At 41.8% G+C, this 13,377-nt stretch overlaps 1 protein-coding gene and 1 long non-coding RNA gene across 2 annotated transcripts in view; one reads left to right on the top strand and one right to left on the bottom strand.

Annotated features, from left to right (window-relative positions):
- The window catches only part of LOC117512516, a 528,597-nt gene that overhangs the window by 251,627 nt on the left and 263,593 nt on the right, over nucleotides 1-13,377 (top strand). The window lies entirely within an intron of this gene.
- mos (v-mos Moloney murine sarcoma viral oncogene homolog) lies at nucleotides 6,088-7,520 on the bottom strand. The gene has a single exon (XM_034172545.1). It carries the CDS (start codon nucleotides 7,341-7,343, stop codon nucleotides 6,327-6,329), a length of 1,017 nt encoding a protein of 338 aa, XP_034028436.1. The 5' UTR covers nucleotides 7,344-7,520; the 3' UTR covers nucleotides 6,088-6,326.

Here is a 13,377-nt window from a genome sequence, read left to right as displayed (position 1 = left end):
GTACTGTACAAGTACTACGTGTACAACCCAAATTCCAATTAAGTTGGGATGTTGTGTAAAATGTAAATAAAACAGAATACAATTTGCAAATCCTCTTCAACCTATATTAAATTGAATACACCACAAAGACAAGATATTTAATGTTCAAACTGATAAACTTTGTTTTTGTGCAAATATTTGCTCATTTTGAAATGGATGCCTTCAACACATCAAAAAAGCTGGGACAGTGGTATGTTTACCACTGTGTTACATCACCTTTCCTTCTAACAACACACAGTATGCGTTTGGGAACTGAGGACACTAATTGTTGAAGCTTTGTAGGTGGAATTCTTTCCCATTCTTGCTTGATGTACGACTTCAGTTGTTCAACAGTCCGGGGTCTCTGTTATATTTTGCGCTTCATAATGCGCCACACATTTTCAATGGGCAACAGGTATGGACTGCAGGCAGGCCAGTCTAGTACCCGCACTCATTTACTACTAAGCCACGCTGTTGTAACGTGCAGAATGTGGCTTGGTATTGTCTTGCTAAAATAAGCAGGGACGTTCCTGAAAAAGACATTGCTTGGATGGCAGCTTGTGTTGCTCCAAAACCTGGATGTACCTTTCAGCATTGATGGTGCCATCACAGATGTGTAAGTTGCCTATGCCATGGGCACGAACACACCCCTATACCATCACAGATGCCGGGTTTTGAACTTTGCACTGGTAACAATCTGGATGGTCCTTTTCCTCTTTTGTGCAGAGGACACGACGTCCATGATTTCCAAAACCTATTTAAAATGTGGACTCATCAGACCACAGAACACTTTTCCACCTTGCATCTGTCCATTTCAAATGAGCTCGGGCCCAGAGAAGGCGGCGACGTTTCTGGATGTTGTTGATTGCTCTGCATGGTAGACTTTTAACTTGTAGATGTAGCGACGAACTGTGTTAACTGACAATGGTTTTCTGAAGTGTTCCTGAGCCCATGCGGTAAGATCCTTTACACAATGATGTCTGTTTTTAATGCAGTGCACCCTGCGGGACTGAAGGTCACGGGCATTCAATGTTGGTTTTCGGCCTTGCAGCTTACATGTAGAAAGTTCTCCAGATTCTCTGAATGTTCTGATTATATTATGGACTATAGATGATGAAATTCCTTGCAATTGATTATTGAGAAACATTGTTCTTAAACAGTTGGACTATTTTTTTTCATGCAGTTGTTCAGAAAGTGGTGATCCTCACCCCATCTGTGCTTGTGAACAGCTCAGGCTTTTGGGGATGCTCCTTTTATACCCAATCATGACACTCACAATTAGTGTCCTCAGTTCCCAAACACTTAAGCTGAATCTCAGTTCTACCCCTTGGCCCTTCCCCTCCATTTTGCGCAGGCACGAGAGACGGAGGAGTGTCTCAATTCTCTTTTTAGAGCGAGGGGGAGAGGTTAGGTGGAAGGCTACAATCCTCTCCAAACGGAGTGAATCTGAAACATGGCATCCAGAGCCGCACAAATGAAAGCGGCTTTCAATACAAATTATGCTGTTTAGAAAGTTATAACTTGCCAAAAAACTTTACAGGCAGTTGCCTATGACAGCAACGTGTATGCTGCTGGATGCATGTTGCGTATATTGTCGTTCTGAGGAATATCGTAACTTCGCTCGTGTGCTGAGGCGTTATAATGCACATACACACGAACGCTACGATAAGACACTTTTATATCTCACAATGGATAAAATCGTAATAACGGATAAGCATGTTAATTTGTATGTTCATAAATCTTTGGATAATAGTGATCCCAGCTGTTGGAGCCCTGAGCACACTCGACTCCTAATAAGCTTTTGGGCAGAAAAGGAGGAGAAGTTTCATCAATGCGATTAAGTTGGAAAATATATACACACACATGTATATGTGTAACACATAACTCGACGTCCTAATAGACTGTTATTTGTCAAGGAAATTTCTAAAGGAAATAGGGCTGGATGCAAAAAATGGGAGAATTTGGAAAAGAAATATGTGGTTAACAGAACTTGATGCAGCCCATAACATACATACAGGTGCTGGTCATATAATTAGAATATCATGAAAAAGTTCATTTAGTTCAGTAATTCCATTCAAAAAGTGAAACTTGTATAATGTATACATTCATTCCACACAGACATACATTTCAAGTGTTTATTTTAATTACTAATTAATTCATTAATTAATCACAAATCAATCAATGATTAATCAATTAACAATATTAATTATTACTATTAATTAATTAATAATACCACAAAATACTCCGACATGATTGCGATGTGTCAAAGAAATCTGCGACTTCTATTTCTTTGCATTTACGCAGAAAGGTGAGAAAATAAAAAGAGCAAACAGGCTACTGCAACAAGTTTCACTTCGGTTGCCATGTTAACAGTGAAGACGGCAGTTTGAGACAGGCAGTTTTTTTCCCCTAAGGTGGAGGTGTGTCTCAGTTCATTGGGCTAGAGGCATACCCCTTCGCCTTACCCCTTGTTTTAAAGGGGTAGGTGTAGGGGTAGGGCCAAGTGTAAGTGGTACAAAAGAGAATTGAGATTGGGCCTTCGTGTTGTTAGAAGGAAAGGTGATGTAACACAGCTTTTTTTAAATGTGTTGCAGGCATCCATTTCAAAATGAGCAAATATTTGCAGAAAAACAAAGTTTATCAGTTTGAACATTACATATCTTGTCTTTGTGGTGTATTCAATTGAATATAGGTTGAAGAGGATTTGAAAATCATTGTATTCTGTTTTTATTTACATTTCACATGTCACAGCTTCATTGGAATTGGGGTTGTAAATGCACAGGATTTCTGTTATTTGTACTTTTACTATGTACAAGTGCTTAAAAAAAAGCATTCTATTATATTCTAAATGTGCAATTTTTTTTTTATTTTTTTTTTGCAACATGCATTTAGCCAATAGTGAACAATAAACATTTATTTCTACAGTTTCTTATCCTGAAAACTGTAGTTTCTATTTTTCTATGTAGTGTTTAGAGACTGCTCAGGAGTGTTTTTAATTATGATCAACTTGGGGCATGATTTGACAACATACTTCAGTTTTGAACACAGATTGAAATGTTTTGAGGTGAAAGTTTGGTTTTACAAGTGTCTTGGGTTTTGTGAATGCAGCTTGAAAATTGGGTTTTGTGTTCACAATTTAGAGAAAAGGAGAGCAGCTTTAGAGAATTTGTCTTAGCAATTGAGAAAAACTGTAACAGCATGCGAGTCAAATCACACAAACCGGTGTGGGAAAGGTCAGAACAAAAATACAGTTCAAATCTCAACACCGGGGGAGGGATTCCAAAAACACAAACAGGTCTGCAGAAGGTTACAACTAAAATACAATCCAACCCTGAACTCTGGGTAATGGCCCAGTCACACGGCACTTAACGAAGGGTGACGAAGTCCTGACGAAACAAGAAATCTGGACTTTCGGTGACTGTCGACATTGTTTAACCTTCGCGCAGCTTCGTTCCTGCAGTGGGCGCTTCGTCAGGATTTTTAAACTGTTGAAAAATTTGAACTAATCAGATAACTGCAGATGAAAAGGGAGTGCACAAAACACAAGAGACTGAACACTTCCAAACCACAGGAGAAAACAGAGAACATAAGCAATGACAGAAATAACTGGTAGGAGCCATGACTGCACAGTGAACCATACAAAAAAGGGGCCGCAAAGGAAAGACAAGCCCAGGAGGTACGATCCTTTACAGTGTCTGTTTTTAATGCAGTGTCCCCTGTGGGATTGAAGGTCACGGGCATTCAATGTTGGTTTATGATTTAAATATACAAACTATTAATTCTATTTAAACAGTGGTTTAAATATACAAACTAAATGAACCACAGGTGGAGATAATTAAGAAAACACAAACAACAGCTAACTAAATGAGAACACCAGGGGGCAGCAAACACCAAGACATTCCCAAGTGGCAAAAACACACGCTTTGAAGGACCAACCTGACACAAAAATAAAATCAACCCAATAAACAGATGATAACAACAGTTTGACCTAATGTTTTCTAGCGGTTTTCTCTTAAAATATCAAAATTTTTAATTTTACACTCTTCTACAATGCTCCCAAACATGTACTGGTTATTCAGAACTTATTGAGGACCTTTGGAAAACCAGTAGCTGCTGCAGTTTAGAAAATACGGCTGTATTTGAAGTAACACTCGGGACAAAAAAGGGCGTGGTCATTTTCAGACTGTTCATCCCGGGTAGAGATTTTGGCGCATATCCCAAGTAGTTCATTGGTGTCATTAGTCCAAAACCCTTGAGTTGTCCTCTCGTAAATGATGTGCAAACATGTCTAAGATAGGTCCTAGACAACTACTCAGGGCCCATCCTGCTCAGCTTCTGAGATCAATCAGGATTCAGCACACAAAGCAAAGCAGGTGCAGAGCCCCCCTCCCCGTATAACTGGATAAAAAAAAAAAATGAAATGTTGAGATGGCAGGTTAAGATGTCGACCATATTTTAACATTTCACATAAACGAGCAGATTTTTTTGTCTGGGTTTGCCGTAGCTCGAATTAATGAAGTCCTGAAAAGATGATTAGTGGTGGACTGGGTGTGACAAATAACCACAGTCATGGATAATTGGTTAAACTCTTGCACTTGTTCGTCACCTGATGTTTGGCTGAGCAGGCTGCTGCGCGTGCACTGCTTTATTAACCTGATGAAAATACACACATTACATACACAGTTCCAAACCTATTTGTGTTCATGTTAGTTAACACAGTGATAATTTCAGCAGGAAAATACTCCAAGTAAAAAAACATTTTAATGAAAAGATATTAAAACAGGGCAGCAAATAAATAATATCACAACGCAAGAACATTAGAAGGTGGACCTTAATATTTATAAGATTCATTCCAGCATCAGAGATTCTCATAACAGAGCTTTAAAAGCTCAACAACAATCGGACTTATTTCAACAATTTTTACAATCTGGCTGTCAATGTGAGTTTAAACTCAAGCCACATTCAGATAAAAAGAAAAATAATTGTCTGTGCACCTGGACTGTTAGCTTCTATGCAAACCTGATACTAACAGATTAAATTACTTCAGTACTTCAATGAAAGTCATCTACAGCATCATAAATAATCCTCACATTAACATATTGCCATGATCCAGCCAGAAATCAAAGTGCAAAGTATTGTCTCCCACTAACAAAATCCACTAAAAACTGACACTTATTTTTCCCATGAGGAAAGCTGTAAAAATGCAATGACTATTGGGGGGGTTCTCCACATTTAAACACTTATCAAATATTGTACAAACAATGATGCAAGAATTTAGGCTTTGTGAAATTTCAAAAGTGAGTCAATTTGAAACACTAAATGAACTAAATGCTTGAGAACATTATTATTGTTTGAAATGCTCAAAACATGAAACATCTGCTTCAGAAATGTGCCTGCTTTAAAACACCAAAAAAAACAAAACAAAAAAAACTGTCACTATAATTCACTGTTTCGAGGGGTTCATGACATTGACTACTTTATAACTTTTGTTTTAAAATGTAACATGAAGTGAAAGACCTGATTTACTAGGCCAAAGCACTTTGTATACTTTGTGAAACAATTGTTTCAGAAACTGTCACACTTTTAAAACTGCTCAAAACTACATTAAAGTGCTTCATTAAATAATTAATTTGAACTATTCTCTTGTGTTTTGTCCACTTTCAAAGTGGACAAAACACAAATGAAACAACTGCTTCAGATGATGATTGTTTTGAAATACAAAACAAAAAGCAATACAACTACTTTAGAAAGTCACCTGCTTTAAATCACCAAATGAAACACCTCTGTCAATATGATTCACCACTTCAAATTGCTCACAGCATTAAATCATTTGCTTCCAAGACTGTTTCACGTGGTATTGAGCATTAAATAATTAAAGTTTCAAAAAAGGTAATGCATCCTGTTGAACTGCTCAAAACATATGAAACAACTGTAAGAAAACAATTTTAAATATTTAAAGCACTAAAGGAATCAACTGTTTTGTGCATACACTCAATGTACATATTGAAGCAATTGTTTCAGAAAGTGGCCTTTTCAAAAGTGCCAAATACTCCAAAAAAAAAAAACAATGGTTAAAAAAAATGCCCCAAAATACTAAATTAAACAACTGTTTCATAAAACGATTTGCTGTTTCAAAACAGACAAAATAACTGACTCACTGTGTGACATTGACATCTATTGGACAGCGGGGACACTGCCCTCAGACTAATGGCTGGTCCCGCCCCTGGCTGACGCACAGACCTTGAAGGCACTTTGCTGAGTTTGTTGAAAGCGCAGGGTTTGAAGTTTTGATTCGCTCTCACGCAGAGTCACGCGTGGGAGCGCAGCTCGTCCAGCTGAAGCAGCACCTCTTCGGCACTGGGTCGACAGGCCGCTTCGCCGGTCCAGCACCGGGTCAGCACAGTCCCCAGGAGGCGGCCCAGGTCCGTGCGGAACACCGCGTGTTGGCGCAGCGGCGGCCGCAGGTGTTGCGCCACCACGGCGTAGAGCACGTGCTGCCGGTCCCCGGTGTAGGGCTGCTCCCTGGTCACCAGCTGCCACAGCGTGACACCGAAGGAAAAGATGTCGGCTTTAGCGGATACCGGCTCGCCTTTCAGCAACTCGGGCGCTCTGTGCGTGTACGTGCCGCCCACGTGGCTCAGGTGCGGGCTGAGCGCGGAAGCGTCGCAGCCGGGGTCCAGTTTTAGGGAGCAGCCGAAGTCGGCGATTTTGCACAAGTGCTCGCTCGACACGAGCACGTTGGCCGGTTTGATGTCCAGGTGCACGATGTGGTTGGCGTGCAAGAATCGCAAACCGTGAGCGACGTCCGTGGAGAAGCGCAGCCACATGTGCGCGGGCAGCGGCTCCGATGAGCCGTAAATGATGTGCTGCAGAGTCCTGTCCCCCACGAACTCCATCAGGATCGTCCCGATGCTGTCGTCATCTCCGAAGTCGGCCGGCACGCACGTCGTGGCGGCGATAACGCGCACGACGTTCTCGTGCCGCAGGTGCGCGGCGTTCAGCTCGGCCCAGAAGCTCTGCCGGGACGCCAGCCGGTTCTTCGCGCACTTCTTGACTTTCTTAAGGGCCACGGTCTCGCCCAGGTACCGGGCCCGGTACACGGTGCCGAAGCCGCCCGAGCCCACGGGCTGCAGGGCGCGCAGCTCCTTCCACAGGATGACGGAGGACCAGTGCCTGCCAGCGACTCTGCCGTGAAGCCGCTGAGCAGGGACTTGGAGCGTGGAGCCGTGCGCCTGCTGAGTCAGCGGGCTGCTGCACGCGCCGATGTCCACGGCCGGGTACAGGTCGGCGGGCAGGAGGCGGCTCACCGGCACCGGAGAAGGCATGGCGAGTTCTGTGACGGTTCATCATCCGCGCACCGTGTGAGCGGCCTCTTTTCTGTACGGTCACAGCGCTCCCTGCTGGTCAGGGAAATAAGCGTTTCCTGCGTGGGTTCAACGGGTTCAGCTGGGTTTACTTTGGGGAGGGGCGGGCCGCATTTAACACTGTTGCTCCATCCGAGTCGTCATTTTACAGCAACCACACATCTTGTTGGTCTTGAGCAGGTTTTACTCACTCAGGCTTTAAGAAGCTGAAGATGTGCTGCAGAGTTAAAGTGAGCTGGAAGGTTTCATCAACACCCAGATCGCGTTTGTGTGCAGAGAGACGAACGTTCTGTCTCGACTCACTGACCTCTGACGTGTTTGTCACGGTCGGCCCCAATTAACCTCCCTGTAAGTCTGATGCGGAAATCTGGCAAACTTTCATGGGCTTTTTTTCCCTCAAATATCAGAGACAGATTTTTTTTTTTCAAATATTCACTGCCCCGCCCCCCTCCTAATTTTGTTTGACAGCCTTGAGATAGCTTTGAGATATATACACACACACACACACACACATATATATATATATATATATATATATATATATATATATATATATATTAGTTTTAATGTATAATGGGGATGTATTGGGACGTCATCGGTTTCCGTGCATCAGACTTAGTGGTTAATTAGAACCGACTGTCACGTTTTGTTTTTTCAGTTGTTGACACATGACACAGAACAACACGCTGTCAGCTGGTTCACAGCCACATGTAGTGAGTTTAGCAGTACTTTTTTTTTAAATAAGGTGTATGTAGTGTGTGATTATAATACACACACAGACACACTGTGGTCATGTTTGCCTTCATGCCACACTGTAAAGGCCTGATTTAACATGATGCATGCAGGACTTAAAGCAGTATGTCAGATAGAAATGTTTGGGTTTTTTTTAAACTGCCTGTAATTTCTTTTTTCCAAAAATTTATTTGGCATTTCAAAATACAAAAATAAACACAAATAAATGCAGACAAGTGACACAAAATAGGTCAGATAGAAATGTAGTCCAGCGTTTTCTGTGCTGTGTGACATCAATCAATCAATTTTTTTTATATAGCGCCAAATCACAACAAACAGTTGCCCCAAGGCGCTTTATATTGTAAGGCAAGGCCATACAATAATTATGTAAAACCCCAACGGTCAAAACGACCCCCTGTGAGCAAGCACTTGGCTACAGTGGGAAGGAAAAACTCCCTTTTAACAGGAAGAAACCTCCAGCAGAACCAGGCTCAGGGAGGGGCAGTCTTCTGCTGGGACTGGTTGGGGCTGAGGGAGAGAACCAGGAAAAAGACATGCTGTGGAGGGGAGCAGAGATCGATCACTAATGATTAAATGCAGAGTGGTGCATACAGAGCAAAAAGAGAAAGAAACAGTGCATCATGGGAACCCCCCAGCAGTCTACGTCTATAGCAGCATAACTAAGGGATGGTTCAGGGTCACCTGATCCAGCCCTAACTATAAGCTTTAGCAAAAAGGAAAGTTTTAAGCCTAATCTTAAAAGTAGAGAGGGTGTCTGTCTCCCTGATCTGAATTGGGAGCTGGTTCCACAGGAGAGGAGCCTGAAAGCTGAAGGCTCTGCCTCCCATTCTACTCTTACAAACCCTAGGAACTACAAGTAAGCCTGCAGTCTGAGAGCGAAGCGCTCTATTGGGGTGATATGGTACTACGAGGTCCCTAAGATAAGATGGGACCTGATTATTCAAAACCTTATAAGTAAGAAGAAGAATTTTAAATTCTATTCTAGAATTAACAGGAAGCCAATGAAGAGAGGCCAATATGGGTGAGATATGCTCTCTCCTTCTAGTCCCCGTCAGTACTCTAGCTGCAGCATTTTGAATTAACTGAAGGCTTTTTAGGGAACTTTTAGGACAACCTGATAATAATGAATTACAATAGTCCAGCCTAGAGGAAATAAATGCATGAATTAGTTTTTCAGCATCACTCTGAGACAAGACCTTTCTGATTTTAGAGATATTGCGTAAATGCAAAAAAATTGTTTAATATGCGCTTTGAATGACATATCCTGATCAAAAATGACTCCAAGATTTCTCACAGTATTACTAGAGGTCAGGGTAATGCCATCACCGTGTTACATGACGTTAGAACCTGACGGAGCTCCCCGACCCTGCTCGTTGGAGTGACATCTCTGTTATTTTGGCATTGTGGGACAGCTCGCCAAACTACTTTTTTCTGACCCAGCGCTGAATTTGGCAACATGAGAAGATGCTGCTGGATGAGTGTGAGTATACTGATTTGCAATCATTTAGCCTTAAAAACACACAAGATACACAAGTTCATGTGCCAAATATACTTCTTATGTTTTTGTTACCCATGAAAACGCACAGTCACCGCAAATACAGCATTGTTTGGGAACTGCTTCTTGCGCAGGAATTCATCAAGCATGGCTGCATGCGTGTGCTAACACAGAATACACAAAAACTGTATAGTTGTTTGGCCAAAATGAGAGCGTCCACTTTTAGCTTGCAATAAGCTAACCTGTGGTGCTCGTGAGAGTATGGGAGCTCCCGTCAGGCACACTCTCACGAGCACTACTAGCTTACCTTAAGGCAAGCTAAAAGTGGACGCTCTCATTTTGGCCAAACAACTATACAGTTTTTGTGTATTCTGTGTTAGTACGCGCCCGCAGCCAACATGCTTGATTAATTCCTGTACAAAAAGTAGTTCCCAGATAATTGTGATATTTGGCACAAGAACTTGTGTATCTCGTGTGTTTTTATGCCGAAGTGATCATAAGTCAATACTCACACTCATCCAGCAGCATCTTCTCATGTTGGCTAATTCAGCGCCATTTTGCAAACAACTGGAAACTGGGTGAGGTGAAAGTAGTTTGGCGAGATAAATCTGTGGGCGAGCTATCCCACAATGCCAAAATAGCAGAGATGGCACTCCGACAGTGGCACACTGAGCAGGATGCCCGTCAGGTTCTAACGTCATGTGACATGGTGACATCACGCAGCACCTGCAGCTGGGTGCTGAAGTCGCTCGATCTTCTCCAGCTGCACGTTGGAACGTTGCCCTAATTTATTTTAATCTGCCAGAGGTTGTCGGCTGATTTCCCCTGCAGGTTAACACTAACCCTCGTACTTTCCTTCTTTAGTTTTTTTTTTTTTTTCCTACAGCTGTAATATCATTACAGCATTGCCAATTGCAGCATTATTTCAGAAAGCTTTCATTTTCCTTATGTGTTCATCGTATTGTCCATGCAAAAATATGGGTATGTCAAAAACGTCAACTCCTTTTGCACAAAAATGCAATTTCTACAGTGGCCCCCTTGTTTTCACTCGGGGTCACCACCACTTGAAATCCGAGGTGGGTCTGCATGTTCAACTGGCACAGGTTTTACACTGGATGTCCTTCCTGACGCAACTCCAAATTACATGAAGAAACGTGGCAAGGGTGGGGTTTGAACCGGGAACTTTTCACACTGAAACCAAGTGCACCACTTGGCCATGACCCCTGCCCATCAGGACTGTAATGTTATAGAAAGTTCAATTTTGTCTGTTTTCACAGTGTCATGTACATGTGTCTTAACAAGCCAAAGTTTATCTTAAATGTTTAATAAATATATTTACCTTTACCAAATATAGCTATATTTAACAATTGTATTTATATTTAAACCTCTAAAACTTGTTCTCAATGAAAAAAAACTCAAACTGCTAAATATGTAAAAACAACAGTTAAAAATACACTTCTGATTTCACTAACAGTGCACCATAATTTGTATGTCTCTCTCTCTCTCTATCTATCTATCTATCTATCTATCTATCTATCTATCTATCTATCTATCTATCTATCTATCTATCTATCTATCTATCTATCTATCTATCTATCTATCTATCTATCTATCTATCTATCTATCTATCTATCTGTCTATCTATCTATCTATCTATCTGTGTGTGTGTGTGTGTTTCTATTTATTTATACGGTGCCAAATCACAAGTCACCATTGTAAGAGCTTACAGTGGAAATGAATAAAATATGGCCACTGGGTAACCCGCAAAGAGTTTGCATTTGTCCGTCGGTCTGTCTGTGCTCAGCACATGTCCAGTCCTATTACTGCCAGGGTCTTCAAATTCACAGGGACCATTCTTGGGACACAGACCTTGGATAAGTTCAAAGATGGCTAACATTGACCTATTCTAAGGCGTCAAAAGGTCACATTCTTTCTACACTTTCATATCACTGATTACATGCTCGTATGGCCAAGGGTACTTTAGCATTGCGTTCTATATTTTTTAAATATCATGACATCCAGAAAATATTCACAGCACTTAACTTTTTCCACATTATGTTACAGCCTTATTCCAAAATGGAGTAAATTCATTTTTGTCCCTCAGAATTCTACTCAACACCCCAAAATGACATGAAGAATTTTTTTTTTGAAAATTTATTAAAAATATAAAAAAACCTAAAATCTCATGTACGTAAGTATTCACACCCTTTGCTTGATACTTTGTTGATGTGCCTTTTGCAGCAATTACAGCCTCAAGTCTTCTGGAATATGATGCCACAAGCTTGGTGCATCTTTTGGCAGTTTTGCCCATTCCTCTTTGCAGCACCTCTCAAGCTCCATCAGGTTGGATGGGGAGCATCTGTGCACAACCATTTTCAGAACTCTCCAGCGATGTTCAATCGGATTCAGGTCTGGGCTCTGGCTGTGCCACTCAAGGACATTCACAGAGTTGTCCTGAAGCCACTCCTTTGATATCTTGGCTGTGTGCCTCAGTCAGAGGTCAAGAGCACTCTGGAGCAGGTTTTCATCCAGGATGTCTCTGTACATTGCTGCATTCATCTTCCCTCAATCCCGACTAGTCTCCCAGTTCCTGCTGCTGAAAAACATCTCCACAACATGATGCTGCCACCACCATGCTTCATTGTAGGGATGGTGCCTGGTTTCCTCCAAATATGATGCCTGGCCTTCATGCCAAAGAGTTCAATCTTTGTCTCATTATTCTCTGGTCTGTCAAATTTTGACAAGACACTTCGGCCCAATTCGGATTGGGCCGAAGTGTCTTGTCCAACGATAAAGATGGGAAGCATAAATGAAAATGAAACTCACGTATACAGTAGTGTTCAGAATAATAGTAGTGCTATGTGACTAAAAAGATTAATCCAGGTTTTGAGTATATTTCTTATTGTTACATGGGAAACAGGGTACCAGTAGATTCAGTAGATTCCCACAAATCCAACAAGACCAAGCATTCATGATATGCACACTCTTAAGGCTATGAAATTGGGCTATTAGTAAAAAACAAAACAAAACATAGAAAAGGGGGTGTTTACAATAACAGTAGCATCTGCTGTTGATGCTACAAACTCAAAACTATTATGTTCAAACTGCTTTTTTTTAACAATCCTGTGAATCACTAAACTAGTATTTTGTTGTGGGCTGGGGTGTTCGGCTGGCTTGGTTTTTGTTTTCTGTTTCTCCCACCAGGTGGTATGCATTCAGGACTGAGTGGCTGAGCATTAGGACCTCACCCTGAACACCTGAGGCTTGTTTTCACATGCAGGTCATCGGGACTCACAGCTGTGGTGTATTTTGTCTTAATCAGAGATTGCTGCATTTAAACCTTGAATGCACAGTGTGTGATTGCCAGAGACTCGACCTTGTGAGCAGACGTGTGAGATCGACGTCAGGAGAACAATCTCACCATCACGGACGCAGAGACCGCTCCAGGTTTGACGCCACAGTCTGTGAAGGAGGATTGGGTGAGGTCGCACGCTCTTCAGCACACTTCCTGAGGTAATTTGGTTTTTGGTGACTTTTATGAAGTAATGACAGTGGATTTGGTGTCCCTCACACCTTGTGTTATTGAGCTGTCACGTTATGCTAATTGTCTAATCAGCTTCTGCTGCAGTGGAGATTTGAACTGAGTTGTTCCGTGCCTGCAGGGTGAGAAGCTGATGTATAGATTTAAGCCAGGAAGTGTTTGCTGATTGCGTGCACCTTTGAGTTGTGTCTCTCTGTGTGGAGTTG

This window comes from Thalassophryne amazonica, chromosome 1, assembly GCF_902500255.1.
Source record: "Thalassophryne amazonica chromosome 1, fThaAma1.1, whole genome shotgun sequence".
Lineage (NCBI taxonomy): Eukaryota > Metazoa > Chordata > Actinopteri > Batrachoidiformes > Batrachoididae > Thalassophryne > Thalassophryne amazonica.
Note: the sequence above shows the minus strand (reverse complement) of the source record. Positions and strands in the feature narration are given on the sequence as shown.

Bases quoted from the DNA above. Each gene is read 5' to 3' on its own strand.
- mos (XM_034172545.1), bottom strand. From the start codon at position 7,343: ATGCCTTCTCCGGTGCCGGTGAGCCGCCTCCTGCCCGCCGACCTGTAC.